This window comes from Odontomachus brunneus, unplaced genomic scaffold (assembly GCF_010583005.1).
Source record: "Odontomachus brunneus isolate Ranch 3 - 2012 unplaced genomic scaffold, Obru_v1 Obru_scaffold_023, whole genome shotgun sequence".
In the NCBI taxonomy this organism is placed as follows: Eukaryota; Metazoa; Arthropoda; class Insecta; order Hymenoptera; family Formicidae; genus Odontomachus; species Odontomachus brunneus.
The window spans coordinates 1386148-1404789 of record NW_022639473.1 but is presented as its reverse complement, the minus strand read 5'-3'; the positions used below and the strand labels follow the sequence as shown (position 1 = coordinate 1404789).

Sequence of the window (18642 nt, the reverse complement as noted above, 5' to 3'; positions counted from 1 at the left end):
CAGGTCCTCCAGGTGGCTTCTCCGAGGACGGCGTCACGGCAATAAGCGCGATATCGTCATCTCGTGTTTTCACTCGCCACCTGAGACCACCCTGAGTGCGCGAGTGCCGCGCCGCTTCCGGGCGGATTTATGCAGATGCATCATATCCGGAACAAGCCGTGTTTACGCCGAGATCGATGCGTTCCGCGACGATGCAAAACTTTCCTTTAGGATTCGACACACCCTTCAGCCGCGTTGTTACGATAAATAAATCCTCTTATGTCGATCTGACAAAGAGACGGGGATGAAATCGCCAAAAACAAAGAGTGAAGGAGAAAGTGAAGGATATTGAGGATGAGACGAGAGAATTTAATTTATTTTTAATCTTATTTGTTTAATCTTATTTATTTTTATTTATTTTTAGTCTTACATTCTTATTTCAGAGAACAATACTTTTTCCTCTGGATCAGTTTCGCTACTTGAAGAAATAATATTGTTCTTTCAGCCAGAAATTGTAATTACGTGTGTTTATCAGGCGACCTATTTATTCAGCCATTAGGAAAAGTAAGCGTTACATTACTGGCTAAGTAGTAATGTTAGACATAAATTTACTATCTCGTAGCTAGACATCGACGAGATTCAATCTCTAGCAGGGTGATTAATCCGTATACAAATTTCGGAAGTTCTTGAGAGCAGAGATGGGAAGAAAATGCGCGCGATGTACATTTAACTTCCTTTCGTTCTTTCTTCTCTTCCCCTCTCAGTTTATCTCTATGCGCTTGCGAGAGAAGCGAGAGAGGCGAGCCGGTTATTCGGCGGGTCGTTAATTATATCAATTCGTCAATGTTCTTTGCGGACAGCGGGCTAATCACGTAGCCGCGGACATGAGACAGCCGAGAATAGCGATGAGCGGCATCTCGGAGAGAGGCGGGCCAATTGAAGCTAGAGAGTACACACACGCTGGTGTATGCTCGACAAGGAAAATGCATCAGCGTGTTTTCGACGGGATAACACAGAAATCGGCTCGATCGGGATGCGCGAGTGCGTCGATCACGCGCCGATCGGCGGGCCATTAAAATCTCACTCACGAGAGCGGAATCCGCTGTGCGTTATCGCCGATCCGTTAAAAGCTTCCCACGCGCGCTGTAATCGGTAATGAGCGAGTCCGTTTGAGAATGAGGAACGAGCGGAAGAGCGAAACCGGTACTGACCGGTGAATTTCTCGCCACGTCCAAAAATCCGATATAAATCCGGCAGTTGAGTCGAGAGAAAATCAAAGAGAAGGCAATTCGATTTCGCAAAATCTGTGGAGAGCCTCTAATTGGGAAAAGATAAGCCGATCAAAGCCGAAAATTCCGAGTCGAAATTTTCACGTATCACTTACAGCATTGTTAGCAAAAGTAGATTTTAACAATATTATTGCTCCTGTTAATGTTTCTACTATCGTTATCTGTCATTTTCCGCCAGTTTTCAGATAATTGTTTGATTACGTGTCAACAAAACGATCTCATCTTTGATGAAATCCAGTGATGAAATCCCCTTTGATAAAATTCAATGAAATCCAGCGCGACTCGATTAATTTTTGCTAATAATAAATTTTAATCTCGACCGTAATAAATCTCTCCACTTGTAATAAATTTCTAAATTTCGACATAAGTTGAAATCTCTGGTCTTTTGAAGATAAAACCAACAACGACACTCATTTTCTCACAAAGTCATTAGATTAAAAAAAGAAAGCTGTCGCACGCAGATTGTTGGACAATGAAAAAAATTTCGTGATTTCTTTTTCCACCTAGAACCCTCTTTGTGATGGCGCGTCGCGCAATTCTGTGCCCCGCGCGAAAATAGAATGAGGGGAGAAGGCAACGGGCATAGAAAAATTCGCGAGATCGGCGTGCGATCTTAATGCGCATAAATTATACACACGCACAGATATACGTTGACGTTTCCGTGGATCGCCCGTCGAAAGTGAAATGGTCGTCGAGGAAGCGTCGGCACGTTTCGCCGGACGACGACGTCGAGGACAATGGACGACGGCGACGATTCATGAGGCGGGCTATTCTCTATTCAGAAATTTCGACGGAGCGTCTCCTCCTGCTCCTCCACCCTTGCTCCGAGCCTCACCTGCGCTTCATCTTTTTTTTCTTCCTCCTCCTCCTCCTCCTCCGCCACCGCCTTCACCACCACCTTCTCCGTCGTTTCCTCTTCTGTGTTTGGGTGTGAAGACGCGGGTCTCAACACGCCGGTGGAGTCAATTAAAAAATCTAGTTCTGCCAATGCCACTGGATTGCGACACGTGCGATCCGGCGGGGAGGATTCGGCTCCGCGGTATAAAAGATCGAAATGTCTTCGGGCAGATGCTCAACTCATCGTCCATACACCATACGGTCAACATGAAGCTCCTCCTGCTCGCGTCCGTGGTAAGAGAGACCCTCGCTTCCGGCTGCCCTCGACTCGCCGAGGTGTCTCGTTTCACGAAGCGACTTCGTTCGGGTGTGTGTGTGTGACTCCGTCGTCGTTGTCGTCATAATCGTAGTTGTCTTCGTTAGTCGGTCTCCTTCGTTCCCTCTCGGGTTGCTTTTGTTTTTCTTTATGTTATTTTAGTTTTATTTTCTTCTGGTTCAGCTTTTATTTCATTGGCAAATCGAGGAATTGTGAAAGCAAGGTGCGCGCGACAACGCGAGAAAAACCGCGAGGTTGCTTCGTGAAAGTCGACGCTCGAGCGGGCAATTAATCGTTAGTCAAAAGCAGATGTGTTATGCATTTTCATATTTCTACATTTATGATGATCATAGATATTTCTGGAAAGAAAGTGAAAGATCGTCAATCGCTCAATTAGACATTGTGCCGAATAAAAGACAGGAAGATCATGTCTTAGTCTCATTAGTGACGGTAATCGGTACCGCGAATGAACAATTGAATCACGGACTCATACTTTCCTTCTAAGCATACAAATCTGTTTTCTAGTGTTTCAATAAAAATTCATCATCATTGATTTTACTTATTTCCTTTTTTAGTATTTCTTTTCTGAGAATAAATTTATCACTAAGAGAGAGTGTATTTATTTTAAAGATATATTATATTGCTGTTGATCACAAAATACTCAATAGTCGAGATAAAGAAATCGGAATAATGGTGTTTAGAGCTCGAAAGAGTCTTCGGCGAGTATCATTCATATGCGAAACACCATTATCTTCGTGTGGATTTAATTATCACGTTTTAAACTCAATGACGACTTTTATTGCACTTACACGATTAGATACGGAAGAGCCTCAGTAATATATTCGCTCACTCTCAAGAAATTCGACGAAAATTTATTAACAGCAGAGAGAGAAAAGGACAGTTAAGATAAAAACTGATTACATGTTGGTTCTCTCGGATTAACATTTCTTTCGCGAAATATCATTTACTGATGTCATTTCTGAATCTTACAATCTTGCACAATGTATAAAAAAGCGCGATACAACCAAAATCAAAATACGACCTAGTAGCGTGTAACAGTCGTTCTTTGAATTTTTGCAATGGATCACCCATTAATATGCAAATGCTCCCGTAATCGATTCCATAACTGCTCGTTCGACAACTCGAAATTGCGTCAGGATGATAAATAAAGATGACCCATTGAAGTGCTTGTCAACAGGAGAACGAATCGATACAATAATTACTGCAAAACACAGTGACGTACATGTACAAAATTAGCAGAATAAACACGAGAACATTGTTCGGAAATTTGGAAAGTTTCAAATCCAGAGAATTATTCATCAATTTTATCGTATAAATAGATTTCTTTATCACATATCTTACTTCAATTTTTATTAATGTACTTTATTTAATATATTTCACATTTTGTAAATATATAATATCAATCATTTTATATTTAATCCCCCGTTATTGATTTTATTTTTGATTCTGTCGCACATAAACTTTAACTTAAGCAAGCCGCGATGAGACTTTCAACAGTTTCGATTTCGCAGTCCCGAATTCGCCGGTCAGAAGTATCGCTGCGTCCTCTTCCCTCTTCCCATAATTTATCTTACGTTGACACGCCCCCGCGTTGCGCTTTAAAATTCGCCACGCTGACCACTTTCATTCATTCTTCCAGATCTGCTTCGCGGCTGTTCTGGCAGCGCCGGCCGACAAACAGAAGAGGGAGATCCTGCCAGGCGACCCGCGCTATGGAACCGACCATCATCATCATCATGAGCACAAGAACGAGGTACAAATCTCGAAAGCCATCGGCGGCTATGTAGGTTCTTTCTCGGTACCAGACATAGAGGTCCAGAAGGACTCGTTCCAGGTACCCAAGCCGACCTATGGACCGCCCAACCACAAACCCGGTAACCTTATCAACGGCGACTATGCGGACAAGGACTCCATCCAGGTGCCGTCTACCTCTTACGGGATACCTGACACAGTCCAGGTAATCCTAATATGCGGCAAGGTTTTCAACACTCGCATTGCTGGAACCTAAAACAGTCATGCTTGGCATAGTTGAAATGCCAACAATCACGTGAAAACTGAAATCTTCACAATCTCCTTCATCATTTAACTTTAATTTTTCATTTCGTAATTGGTAATTGATGATTTAATAGTTGATATAAAATGTCAACAATTGTAAACATTGGAATCTTTACAGTCTTCTCCGTTATTTCAGTTTCTGATCTCATGACTCATATAATTGATAATTCAATAATTGATAATTGACATTTTGATTGAGATTTTAAAGAAATCAATTCCTAATATATCTAATATTAAAAATCGAAATTATTACAAATGCTTATTTAATTATATCTTCTCTATTTTGATCTAATAACAGTTTATAATTCTACAACTATCAATTTAATTTTCAACAAATCAAGTATATTGGTAATTCAAGAAACTGCTCCAACAATCGTGAAAATTTTTATTTTTATTATTACAAACTATTCAATCATTTTATACTTCAGTTTATGGTTGATTGTGATTTCATAATTAATTGTGTACTGACAATTTACCTAATGAGTAATAAATTTAATTTTCTAAAAGTCAATTCCAGCAACTTCAATCATAATTTACGTGTGTACATATTATATTATTGTGCAATCCACATAGAATTTTAATTGACTTAATTACTGCTATAATTACACAAACTTTTAATTACTTTACTAATTATGTTTTTCGTTGTAGATCAACAACAACTATCTTGCTCCCACTGTCGAGGACAAGAAGCCGCTTATTAAAGTGACAGTTCCGAAGGTATGTCAATCTCTCCGTGATCAAGTTTCACTTTCCACAGATTTGTTAATTGAGCCGTGTTAATTTTACCGCTCTTTCTTCCCCGCAATTAGTATTTCTAAAAATAATCAATACGTCTCGATGATTCATCTAGTTCGCCGGAATTGGCTGTTAAACCCTTCGTGATTATTCCCGAACCTGTTTAAAAACTTTCCGTAGTCTGGAGATTGATTGCGACAGGATGACAAACGGACAGTCGTTAAATTTGCATTTGGCAGTAATTTTTCGGCAAGAACGTTTTTGAATGGTGCGCGCGATTTATGAAAAGTCCGGGATATTAATTTTTCCGGTGTCGTTGATTTAACAATCCGTCAATGCTGCAAGTGTAGCTTATTATACAGCCATTTGCCTTTTATACAGAATACTTTTTAATTGATATCTATTAATCGCGCAATGCAATTTTTTCTTAAGAACCAAGTCCGAATAATTCTTTTCTGTGATACTTAACAATGTAATAATGGAGTTTCTTAAAAATTCACCAATTCTCCTTTTCAGAAATTCCTTAATTTTATACTAAGGAAAAATCACTTGAAATCTTATTTGTGGGATATAGAGCTTATCTTCGTGAGAAACAAGGTTTATTTTTTCTCAAATAAATTTTATATCCCACAAATAAATTTTCAAGTATTTGTTTCTCAGTGTTGGAGTACACAGTCAATGCTTAACTTTCTTAGAATTAAGGAACCTACACAAATTGAAATTGAACAGTTTAACTATTAAGAAGTTCAATCAATGAATCGAATTTAGAGAATCAACGCGTTTTTCGCGGTTAATAATTTACATCGTGTATATTAGCCTGACTATTCAATCATTACATAAAATGTGTAAATTACACTATACTTATTAATATTATATATTCTTCCCATATAAACGCCTGATGAGGCAATCTTGCTCAATACCATTGCTCGGAATAAAGTTGCTTCATAATCCCCGACTTGTCAATCAAGCTAAAGATAAACGTTGCACACGCTTGTTAGCCGATACAATTCTTCTTACTGAACGCTCTCTTATCGCATATTGATTAAAGACCGACGTGCGCGTTAACACCGACTTCAACATCGACTATCAGGCTCCGTCTGCCGAAGCACCCATCACTTCTTACGGCCTTCCCGACATCAAGGTAAGTACTTTGTCAACGTCGATTGAGTGTGAATCCAAAGCACCGAATATCGCTAATAAAGATACGCAAATAGTCTCAAGAATCACTCGCTATACAATTAGAAATTTAAAAAATGTAAAAATATCCTCGTTAACGTCATGTGTGTTTATCAGGTCTCGTACTTGTTTGAAGCGAGAAACAGATTCATATCTTGCAACGTATCCCAACTAAATGCATGCGAACCTTCTTTTCCAGACGACGATCAGCGAGCAGCCGAAATTCGAGGCCGTGCAAGTGCAGAGGACCAGCGTTCCGATCGTGCCGCAGGTGACGACGAAGGTGACGACAAAGTTGCCCGAAATTCAAGGTAAGCGCAGACCCGTCAAAGGAGAGACAATTTACAACGATTGGGCCACTCGTGCAAACAAACACGCGTGAATATGAAATCCGCGTCGGCGGTTATGTAAGAATTTCGGAAATTTCCGTGGATTTCGTGCCGCTCGACGCCCGCTGACATCTCCAAAAGAAAAAACTCGAGTCTCGCCCCATGAATTATTCTAATACTTGACTAACGCGGAACACCAGAGGCCCGAACGCTCCTGAAGACTCGCCCGCTTTCCGTCGCGGTCGAACGCGTATGTATGCGTATTCCATGTTCGATATGAATATTAATTACAGCGCAAAACTGACGACGGTCTTCGTAACATCGTCGATATTATATTCGCTCATTTCGCGCGCTTCTTTGCATTTTCAATATTCAGTAAGACGTGGAGCCTAGTTCCTTGACATTTTATTTCTCAGCTCGTTCGTAGCTCATCCGTTACAAAATCAGTGAGATACCGTACCGCAATTTAGTTCATCCCGAATCATCTCGTTTTCTCCACGCGAGACTTGGGACGATCCTTGAGACGATTCTCGAGGCGAGACGTCACATGTGCTTTGACATTATAACTTCAGAGTGACTTGTACCATTTTTTACTTGACACGTAAAATTAACAATTTACTCTTAAAGAGACTACTTCAAAATAAATAAATGGTACTTTAACGTTAGAGTTAAAGGACACAGTTGTCCCACAGCACTTCTAACTTAAAATCTTGTTTAATATTTTTTATTCTCCAGTAATTGTTTCATTCTTTAATAATTTCAAACAATTTTAATTAAAGGACCTCAGTCTTTTAAGTATTTTTAGCTAAAGAATGGCCAAAAGTGGTGATGACAGAAATATCCGTACATTATGATGCCATAGTGGATTCGCCATTTTATATTTTGACCTCAGATCTAGATTCAGCTACTCAAAAAACCCAGGAAGTACCCTATTTACAATTTTGTTAATTCTCTTCGAGAGCATTTTTTGTACACGAGCATTCACTAGCGTTCACTTGCTCGCGTACTTCTAGAATTCAATACTGGCAGTCTGCCCAGCTTCACCTCCTTCAACACCGGAAGCGTCCTGTTTCCGTCGGTGTACTCGAGCTATCCTACAGGCTACACTAGCTATCAATCGCTCAGCTCCATCCCCGTCAAGACCGTGGACCGCCACGTGCACGTGAAAGTGCCGCAGCCTTACCCAGTTCCGGTGACCAAGCACGTAACCTATCCCGTGCCGGTGCCACATACCGTCGAGGTCCCGAAGCCGTACCACGTGCGCGTGCCATATCCAGTACAGGTGCCAGTGGACCGTCCGTATCCCGTGGAAGTTCCCCGCGCTGTGCCCTACCCGGTACCTCACTACATTCGCACAAGCGTGCCAGTGGTACAGCCACAGCTGCACCACGTAGTCGACAAGGCGAATCCGATCCAGATCTTCTTCGAGAACACCGCGTCCACGTTCCAGGATACCATCAACAATTTCCCCAATCTGCTGGGGAATCTCTTCGAGAATTTCCCATCGTCTTTACCATCCTTGCCGTCTTTACCATCTTTACCGACATTCACACCCGCTCAGCCCACACCAACCGCACCCGCGGCGCCCACTGCACCTGCTGTAAGCTCCAACGGTGTGTCCGCGCCAACCGCCAATGACGCCGTCATCATCGAGAACCCCGCGATCAAGACCAGCAGACCCTTGGTGGTCGCGCCTCTGACCAGTCAGACTGTCCACACCGTGAAGACTACGTCGCAGGAGTATGTGCAACCGACCGACATCAACGGCGGCTACGTCTACTAAGGGACATTTAGTACACACGACTTGCGCTACTGAACATTTCATCTAGCAGAGAAACCAAGGAAGATACGTTTGTCAAGATTCGCCGCTCGCGCCTACTTCACCACGTTGCTCGACGCGATTTATTCTTCGAGAACCAGGTGTTGATTCAAGAACTCTTTTATTCTCGTTTCGCCTTTCAAGATCTGTGTTTATCGCGTGGATTTTGCACAGGCAGACTCAATAATCCAACACTTTCTTCAAATTAGCTTGTGAAAAAGAGAAGAAAATGGGGAAAAGGAAATATCATATTCTTTTAGGATATCACACTCTTTTCTGTCTCTACGACGCAAAGTGATAGAGACATAATAAGGGATGAAAACAATAAGTTATCTTCTCTCTTGAAACGAATCGAGTCTACGCGTGTATCTATGATTCGGTTGTATGACGTTCATTCGTTTGTATTTAACAACTTTTATCTGGAGATCGATCCTCCATCCCATAAGGTATTTTTTCCTAAGAGTTTAAACGCTGAATTTTAACTATCTAGTCTATATTTAACAATATTTGTCTGAAAAGTAACCTTCCATTTTAGAAGTATTCTCTCAAAACTCCGCATTTAACCGTTGCAATTTGAATAATCAGTTTATGTTTAACAATTTTCGCCTGGAAATGAGATCTCTTCTCGTTCTAAAGGACTTTTCCTCCAAAAATACGCGTTTAAGTGCTAATTTGACAAATCGTTAAGGATCTTTTGAGGACTTTACACTTGCTTGCACCGACGAATCGCACGTGCATCTGTCATTTGATCTTTCGCGAAATTCATGGAGATCCATGAATGACAATGAGCGAACGAACAGTGAAAATAAGAATTGCTCCGCATGACAGATAGAACTCACCGTTGAGAAACGATAGCGCGATTTTGAGCGCGACTTCTCATGCGACTCGAGCGACGAATGTCTTGATCGATGGACGTCTAGGAGGTATATTAGGAAGGATTGATGGACAGGAGAGTTAGAGAATATTTTTTGTACGTAAATAAAGCTCTTTTATTACAAACATCAGACCGCTCTTGGGGTTCTCTTAAACAGGATGTGCCATTTCAATGTTCTGGTGCAGAAAACATTTCAATGCGATTCCTTCGTTGCGCGCGCGCGACGATCGTTCGATAACAATAACTTAAATTGCCGCATAGCTCGCGTACGTTATTATGAGGAGAAGTACTTGAGAATATTATTTGTGGGATATAGAGTCTATTTCAGTAAAATAAACTTTATTTCTGCGAGTAAACTTTATATCCGAACCAATGTAACAAATAAATTCCCAGGTATTTCTCTCTCAGCGAGGTCTTTTAAATATTTTTTTCTCGGTTCGTCACCGAGAACGTTCTCTCCAAATTTCTCCGAGTGGAATTCCACTCGGAAAGCCAATTGACGACCGAGCGGGACTCGGATTTTTTTGAGTGACACTTCATGTTGTGAATTCCCAGATCAAAATCGTCTTCATTCGAAACCTTGCTATTTATTTCGAAATATTTATCCAGATCGAAGAGTGAATCTGGCTTTGACGTTACCGAAACAAATCCACTCTAATCGGATTGAAACATTCATTCGTGTGAATAGAGAATCCATTTCGAATTTGAGTTCAATTTACTTCACTCTTGCTATTCCAAGTCGTCGTTTTGCGTGAATTTCCACGCGTTTTTCAATGAAACTTCACATCGAGAAATTTGAACAACTTTTCGACTGAAATATCTCTTTGAGGTTTTCGCGTGCTTCACCGAATCTTAGGATAAGTCGAATCGATCGACTTACCATTGTCAATTGGAGCTAATCACAGACATACAAATGTAATTAGAAAGAGAGCGGCCAATTCTCTTTCATTCGATTAAAGCTCACGACGAGTTTATTTCAAATATGTAATTCTCTAATTTGAGCCTCTCTTTGTTCCCAAGCCAAGTGACTCGAAAGTGTCCCAGTTTTAACAGATGACATCCAAAGAGATTAGTTTAAACTTAACGTGATTTCGACTCGATTTCACTTTCACGTTTAAAGTGAGGGATGTCTTTTAAGAGCAGATTTTTGCCGTTCACAAAAGACAGGTAATGCCAATTCATACTTGTCTTTCTGTTTATATAGCGCCATCTGTTGAAATTGGAATTCTTTGGAATCATTTTTCTCGAAAACGGTAAGAGGCTCAATTTAAAGAGTTACATATTCGGAATCGACTCGACGCAAGCTTTAATCGTATGCAAAAGGAATTGACATTGTCGAGGACCTTAAAATCATGAGACGTCTATGAGCTACTTGGCCACACTCTCTGGTTTCTAAATTCAATTTCACGCTGAAATACTCGTATTTTTCATATAATATTCGAACTTTACGCTGAAACAAATGGATCATCGTCAGCGTTTCGTATCGTAAATCTTGCGAGCTCATTGACGAGCGAACAACATATCGACATAATTTCTCTCTGCCAAGAGCAATAGCCTCGCCATAGCGAAATGTCGAGCTGTCTCTCCTCGCATCAGCCGTTTACCACACGCGACACTTCTGCAACGGGTTCATGTTCGACCCCGGCGGGCATTTCCACGCGGCGCTGAACTCCTCGGAGTTCCTCAGTACTGCCTGAAGTCTCACGTGGCCGGGACAGTGTGAATCCTCCAGCATCCATTTGAGCGAAGTGGCCGTATAAGACTCGCACCACAACTGAAATCAGTTAATCACGCGTGTTTATTTTTCATATTCCTTTCTTCATCTTTGCGAGGGAATCTGGGATTTTTTTCGACCTGCAAGTTAATTCGGCATCAGAAGCAAAACGTGGACGTTTTAACGAACGAGAAATCTTACTTTCAAGAGACTGATCTGAGTGGCATTCGAAAAAAAGCAGAAGCGCGACAAGATCGTATTTTTTGCTCGTCGATTTTTTGCTGTCCTTAGCTGCTTTAATTTATTGCGATTTTACAGATTGGGCGATGTTTAGGTAAATAAGAACCATCTGTCTCGAAGCGAAGGTTAACCGCTGCATAGCGAGTCCTATCAGATTCTTGAGAATTTAATACATAACCATGTGACGCGGAAGCGGAAACGAATCGGTATAAATCGCGGAGAATTCGACGCTTACCGAATCATTGAGGAATCTAAAAATATTCGCGCGTGATTATAAAAGAAAATTCTTTACGGATTCCTCAGTCGATTTAATCAAACGAGGATTTATTCTTTCACTTTTCCTCTTCGCTGTTAAAGTAAAAAACCAATACTTTGTGTAAATTTAGATTGAAGTTGAACACTTTATATAAACATATCAACGCGTTAATGAATACGGTTATTCAACATCTTTAATCCTTCGCGGCTCGAATTGCTTTTGGCTTTACCTCTCTCTCAATGCGCAGAATTCATTCACCTCGCGATAAAGTCGCGTAGTTTATTTCGCTAACTTAATATTTAATTAACGCAACGACATATTTACAATAATAAATTTATATCAAGTATTTTCTGATTGTCTTATCATTGTTCCAATCTCCATTGGAGATGTATAAGTCAATTTCTTTCATTAATGTACAGAGCGAGGTAATAACTAACGACCACTTTAAATATTTTTGAACTATGAGAACAGGTGAAAAATTTATCTAACAAAAATTATATCACATGACACATTTTTCTGATTGTTGTATTCCTCTTAAGAGCTACTATTAAAAAATAAATGCAGAAACTTTAACATTCTATTACAAAAAGAAACAGAGTTGACTTTCAGATCTTCAAAACTGCTTCACCCAGAAATAAAGCACAGATATCTATTTATGAATTAGAAATTAAACCAATAGTAAGAGAATCACGCAGCAAGAGCCAGAATAGTGCTGATCTCGGAACCAATATCTATAAGAGAATTGATTCATAAAATCGACGATAATAAGACACGCATTGTCGAAATGGACTCGATGTAGAGGGGGTCGCAAAGCATCATTAAACGCACAAACGGTGCCGTTCAGATTGATTGACAATTAACTGACGAGCGATTTGTTCCTGTCAGAATCACTCGAAATCAAGCGCGATCGCGTGAAAGCACTTCTTCAAGGCTCGCTGGCTGGAGATCTGAGAGACAGCGGAGGAGTCGAGGCCGAAATTCAACGACCGACACGTGATATAAACGACATCGCTGCGATAAATATGCCGTTACATCATAATTGGGGAACGGGGCCGTTGCCTTACGTGCGCATAGCTGAGAAAGAACAGCTGCTCGTGCGTGAATTGCGTGAATCCCGGAAGAAGGGGCTCCTCGCCATGCCTGGCCTTCCACCTCTCGTAAGCGATGACGGCCTCGTGGAGGCCCCCATTATCGGCGATGTTCTCGCCCAAGGTCAGCTCGCCGTCGATGTAATCGTCAATCTGTCGATTGGATGATGTATTATTAGCTGGGGCTGCGAGACCTCGGTTCGTTCAACTCTCTTGCTAAAGAGAACGATCGTCGCTCGTAATCCTCGATCTTGGATGAAGCAATCGCGATGGATTAATGTACATAAATCGCTCGATCTTATAGAGACGTTAATCCACGAATTTCGAGATCTTTCCAACGTGATATCTCAAATAAAAATACATAAAGGAAATCTCGGTAAAATAAAAAAAATGTGGTTGTGAATTTAATAAAACAAAGGAAAAATGTAAAAAAAGTAATATAGAAATGAAGAAAACGGTATGAAAAAAAATGTAGTAATATTAAACAATTTTTGATCGTAAAAAAAATAGTATGTTTTCCTGTAGAACTTTATTTATCAGACTATTCAAGTAAAATATGTATAAAATAATAAGATATGAAAATAGAAATTATAAAGTGAAATCATATATAAAAATACTATAAAAACGGAATTGAAAAGACTTGATAAAATTATGAAGAAACTCAACAGAACAAAGTGAAATAAGGGTGAAAGTAATAAAATAAAATAACACAGAGTAATATTATATGAAGACGAAGCAGTATTAGGAAGATTTAAAAGATCTCCGGGGAAGTATTTGATGACACTTTCTTGATTTACATTTTCTGAATCAAGATTTCCTTTAGATTTTCTCTAAATCAAATCTAACATGTGTGTGTCTTCTTACAGATACCAAAATATGTAGCTGAGTATTCGAACTCTTGAGGATCTCGAGTTTCACGAAATATCATCCCCTCAATTTTGCTTTGCTCGACAAGCTCACCTCATCCTCGTAATATGTGTTGTAATGATCTATGAAACACTGCGTTCTCTCGGTGTATTCCGCGATGGTCTCGTTGCTCCACCATTGCCTTATGTTCCCGTTGCTGTCATAGTGCCGGCCGCTGTTGTCGAATCCATGGGTCAGCTCGTGGCCGAGGACCGCGCCGATGGCGCCGTAATTCAATGACCTGCAATTGAGACCGTTTCAGGTGAACCAATCATCAGAGACATCAATTATCATCTAAAAACAGAACGTTCTCTCTTCTTTTTTTCTACTGTGTCTACTCTTTTACACTGAGGAAGAAAACTTTTGGTACTTGCAACTATAATCACACATAGAACAACCAACAAATATAGTCGGGGCGAGAAATAACCATAATTTTAGTTAGCTCGATCGTTTCTTTCTTTTAGTGTAGAAATAATCGTGAAATAATTATTCTTGTTCTCTTACTCGAGGCCCAATTCATAGAACGGGAATTGGAGAATTCCGTCAGGTATGGCTGCGTGTGAATGGCGCAAGAAAAAAGAATATATTAGTGTAGAATAAAAATGTAACTGAGACAACTGCGAATGAAATATCGACAGGGATGCTGTACGCCTATTGATTTCTAATTAATCCTCTATATACTATCAAGCTTTGTTAAATCCAACTTTAGTTCTTAAATTCTTTTTTTCAGTTCCGACTATTTTTTTCAGTTCCGACTATTTTTGTAAGGATTAAAATGTAATTATTTTCCTTAAACAGAATGCGATAGTATATTAAGAATTAATTTTATGTTGGTTTAAAAGAGAAGAAAAATATAAAAGTAAAGAACAAATAATGCTGCACTCGGCGAGATATTAAAGGGAAAAGTAATACAGTTGGAAATTAAAATTTTATCCTATTATCAGTCCTAAATACGTCTACATCTACGCGCGCGATTTCGTCCGCGAAGAGGTTGATATACGTACTTATTTGGTTATCTTGAAAAGCGTGGTAGGCGTTCACGCTGGTGGGATTGGTTTCCCAGCTAATTATCCATGACGAAGCGTAACGTAAAAGAAGACAAAACTTTAGCGCGTTTCATCGACGATTTGTAATCTGTGAGATTGTCGTACTTACTACGTCTCGTTGTCCAAGTTAACGTGATGCAGCGACGACAACGTTTTGTTCATTATTGAGTGCACCATCTGCACTATATTCTCTAAGAATCTCGTCTTCGACAGATCCACCTGAGTGTTAATAAGTTGAATTCAATTTTTCCGTTGTCAATTTTTCGTCTTACAATCAATTTTTAATTTTAACTAAAACTTTCACAATAACTTGGACTTTAGCTGCCTAAAGAGCTAACTTCAATTAATTTCAACTGATTAAAATTGACGAGGAGGAAAAGAAAAAACGAACTTATTTGTACTTATCTGATACTTTTTATCTGATTAGCAAATTGATTGATTTACTAACTAATCAGAGCTGACGAGAAGGGGAAAAGAAAGCAAGCCTAATTATACGAGACTCACCCCCCTGTAATAGTAGTTGAGCTTTTCCTCGTCGAAGATCCACTCGGGATATCCGATCTCGGACGTCATCTTCCTGTTCTTCTCGAGAGTGGCGGCTATCGTCTTCTGGTCCATCCAATCCATTTCGCCGACCAGCGAGACGAACGCCTCTTGTATATCCTTCAGCATTTCGAGCACTTTGCTAGCCTTGTTATTCTGGAGTGACTGATCAATGAACATCCATGACACCGCCATTCCTAGAAAAATGACGAAGAAACGACGAAGAAAATGACGAAGAACGCCCTTCATTCCGAGCGAAATCTATGCAGCGCAGTGCACCTTTCGAGATATCGGAATTTGGTTGCAATTTTTTCTCTTGAGCGCAGAAAAAATTAATCCTTCCGAAAATTTCTCTTGATGACGAATTAATTGTTCCTTATACGTGTTCTTCTCACCGTGAAATTTAATTTATGTATAACATCAATTTAATTAATTAAATCTAAATTAATTCGGACATTTAATTCGAAATCAACGTAGCGACATGCATACCCATGAGTTGATTGGTATACGTTGCGCAGCACAGAGATCTGGATTCTTCCATTTCTATATCCGACACTCTATTAGCATATGTCTTCCAGGCGTCCCTAATCTTCTCAGAACAATGAGGTGCTACCATGTCCACGACGATCCACCAGATGAAAGTTTCTGAATGAAAATATTAGATATTAAATCGAATGAAATGCCGTAAGATCAAGTATAAGGACTGGAAATTAACGCTGAGAAGAGATAAAAGAGTAAATTACTAAATCAATATTAATCAACATTAATAGAAAATAAAATAGAAAATAAGATGAAAGATATAAGATGAATAAAAATGATAAGATGAATGATTAAATAACTGACAATGATTAAGGTTAGGAAAGAATGAATTAATACATAATTGAATCAACAATAAAAAAAGAAGATAAAATAATTATTAACATCAATGAAGAAGATCATAAGTTAACAATAAATATTTAACGTGGGTGATTGATATATCAGAGACTTTCATACCCAGCTCTGTCTCGTCGGCAACAGCAAGTAACAACATGGAGTCCTTTAAGTATTCCAAATTGCCGACAAAAACTTTGTCTTTCGTGTCGAGATCTAGCGAGGTTATTCCTTCAAAAACAGCCTCGATGTAGGGCCGCCAGAATCGTTTGGGTATTAGGCTCGCGTTGGCGTCCAGCAGCGTCTCGTCGGTCAATCGTTGCAAATCGTCCACTAGCATGTAATTATCGTCAGTCAGGCTGTCTTCGGAAACGCTATGATTCCAATTTAGGCTAATAAACTGTGAAAAGAGCAAATTTTACTTTCTTTCATTCGATCGTCATTCCCTGAATAATTCGATAAAAAAAAAGCGTTCGGTATATTACGTCGAGAAAGAAGGATTGATTTAATTATAATTTGATACTTGAGACTTTCGCATGGAGAGAGTTTATCTTGAGCATTTTTTATTTCTATAAATTAGACTTACAAAAATTAATTTTATACTTATAAGATTTTATATAGATTTTATAAGATTTTATATATATTAAATTATTATAGGATTCAAATTAGTATGATAGATAATTATTTTCAACTGCAATATTGCGAGTGCAAGTAAATTATAATAAACTGTAGGACAATTCAGTTCTGTTGAACTAAACTGATACTTAATTGTAATTTTATTGTAACTAAGAAAAGAAAAATTCTCACGCTATATAAAACGGTAGTGAACTCGTACGTAGTCTTGACCAACTTATCGAGTTCCTCGTTGGTCACTGTAGAATTATCCTCAGCGACGCAAGAGTCTATAGTTCCGTTGCTGATGACTAGCTTGATAACTTCCCTCATGTAATCCATTTCGGCTTCTTCGTCCTCGGTGAACGTCATCTCGTCGTCGGTATCTAGTTTTCGCAGTCGTGATCTAACGAGCTTCAGTCGTTTCTCGAGATCTTTATTGCTATTGACAAGGGTATCGTCATTATTCAATTTTGCCATTTGAAAACATAATAAGAAGGCAGAAGAATTGCATCTAATCTCTTATTTGCGTTCAAACTTCTCAAAAATTATATCGATTACCCTGACATCGATATCGTGAAATTTTGTTACTGAAGGAATAACTTCCCATTAAAACAAATGCAACGATCACAATCACAGATATTAATAAGAATAATAATAATACATAATAATACCTTCCTCGATACACACACAGAGATACATACGTGGGAAAGTGACAGGCCATCAACGAAGTATCAAGGAAGATTACGTTCTTGCTTCTGTTCCTCGGATCAGGCATGACCTCGAGGCCGATGAAAATGTCGGCGCCCATAACTCTCTTCACGTTGGCTAATTGCTGAATGAAATCGCCTGTCTTGTTGCTGAGCATCGCCGGTATCAGGGGTATATCCAGCAACGTCAGCACGTTAAACAATGGCGACAGGTCCAGTTCGTTTATCGCCTCTGGAATCGCGTGTTCTTGCTTATCACGAGGAACGTTCGCGGCGGAAGACAAGATCGGGCTAAAAAATCGCAGAAGGGCCGGAAAAATAGCAAAAACGACGACATACTCATGTCCATGCAGCTGGTGAACAGCGTCTTGGCCTGCGTCACCGCCCAGGGCGACGACTCGCTGGTTACATTCTCCTGCAGCAGCTCCCTGATCTTCCTGGACACGCGATCGGTGCGCTCGTGGAACCACGTGTTTGTCAGACTAGAATCCGGGATAGGATGCTCCATTGGCCACCTGCCGCACGTATAACTGAAAGAGATCCCGTGATAAGAACGACGACGACAGTCGTGATGGCCTAGGAACTTCCGTACGTCGCGAACGTTCGGTATCAATCGGTGCGACAACACAAGAATCTATATTAAGAGAATTTATTTTGAAAAGAAGATACATTGATACGCAAAAATAGTGACAGGAATGTTCTTGAATGCCCTGTAATTTGTTTTATTTGCACGCGCAATTGCGAAAATAACGATCTAATTAATATTAAACACAAAAACCTAATTTTTATAAATATAATATATATAAATAAGTGAATAAATATATAGAAAATTAAATAAATATAAGCAAATAAAGGAAAAAATGTAAAAGCAATTTATTTTTCTCAATGTGTGTGAAAAATATAAATATGTAAGTAAATATTAAATACTTACAAATAAACATTAAATATACAAGCAAATTACTTTTAAAAATAAAATATAGCTTAGAATATATATATACAGGGTATTTTACTTTAAGTGATATGGTCGATTATCTCGCGAATCGATGATTTTATTGAAACATTTTTCAAATGAAAGTTGCATGGCTTGAAGGGGGACACATGATGAAAATGTGGACTTGATCTTGAGTGATCTTATCAAAATCAGGTTAAGGCCATTAATGATTTTTTAAACAGAAACTCCTATTTTTTATTACATATTCTTGTAGCTTATCGCGAGAGCTTTCCAAG

At 39.4% G+C, this 18642-nt stretch overlaps 2 protein-coding genes across 6 annotated transcripts in view; one reads left to right on the top strand and one right to left on the bottom strand.

The window, feature by feature from the left end:
• Window positions 1–2265: 2265 nt before the first annotated feature.
• On the top strand, window positions 2266–9555 carry LOC116842241 (anti-sigma-I factor RsgI2-like). 2 transcript variants are annotated; one of them, XM_032811161.1, is made up of 7 exons: window positions 2266–2399; window positions 4082–4195; window positions 4277–4399; window positions 5146–5214; window positions 6281–6373; window positions 6608–6719; window positions 7751–9555. In XM_032811161.1, the coding sequence occupies exons 1-7, from the start codon at window positions 2337–2339 to the stop codon at window positions 8518–8520; spliced, it is 1344 nt and encodes a 447-aa protein (XP_032667052.1). In that variant the 5' UTR covers window positions 2266–2336; the 3' UTR covers window positions 8521–9555. The 2 variants fall into 2 exon arrangements, with proteins under 2 accessions (XP_032667052.1, XP_032667051.1); XM_032811160.1 differs by having other exon boundaries at window positions 4265–4399.
• A 165-nt stretch (window positions 9556–9720) lies between these two features.
• LOC116842240 (neprilysin-11) overlaps window positions 9721–18642 on the bottom strand; it is a 14316-nt gene continuing 5394 nt past the window's right edge. For all 4 annotated transcript variants that reach the window (XM_032811155.1, XM_032811157.1, XM_032811159.1 and 1 more), the window contains 12 exons: window positions 17755–17945; window positions 17410–17647; window positions 16901–17147; window positions 16217–16493; window positions 15713–15868; window positions 15185–15420; window positions 14790–14899; window positions 14639–14697; window positions 14139–14187; window positions 13689–13875; window positions 12705–12881; window positions 9721–11204 (listed from right to left, as the gene is read on the bottom strand). In XM_032811155.1, coding sequence (XP_032667046.1) covers window positions 11031–11204; window positions 12705–12881; window positions 13689–13875; window positions 14139–14187; window positions 14639–14697; window positions 14790–14899; window positions 15185–15420; window positions 15713–15868; window positions 16217–16493; window positions 16901–17147; window positions 17410–17647; window positions 17755–17945 — 2101 coding nt within the window. In that variant the 3' untranslated portion in view covers window positions 9721–11030. The remainder of the gene's footprint in view (window positions 11205–12704; window positions 12882–13688; window positions 13876–14138; window positions 14188–14638; window positions 14698–14789; window positions 14900–15184; window positions 15421–15712; window positions 15869–16216; window positions 16494–16900; window positions 17148–17409; window positions 17648–17754; window positions 17946–18642) is intronic.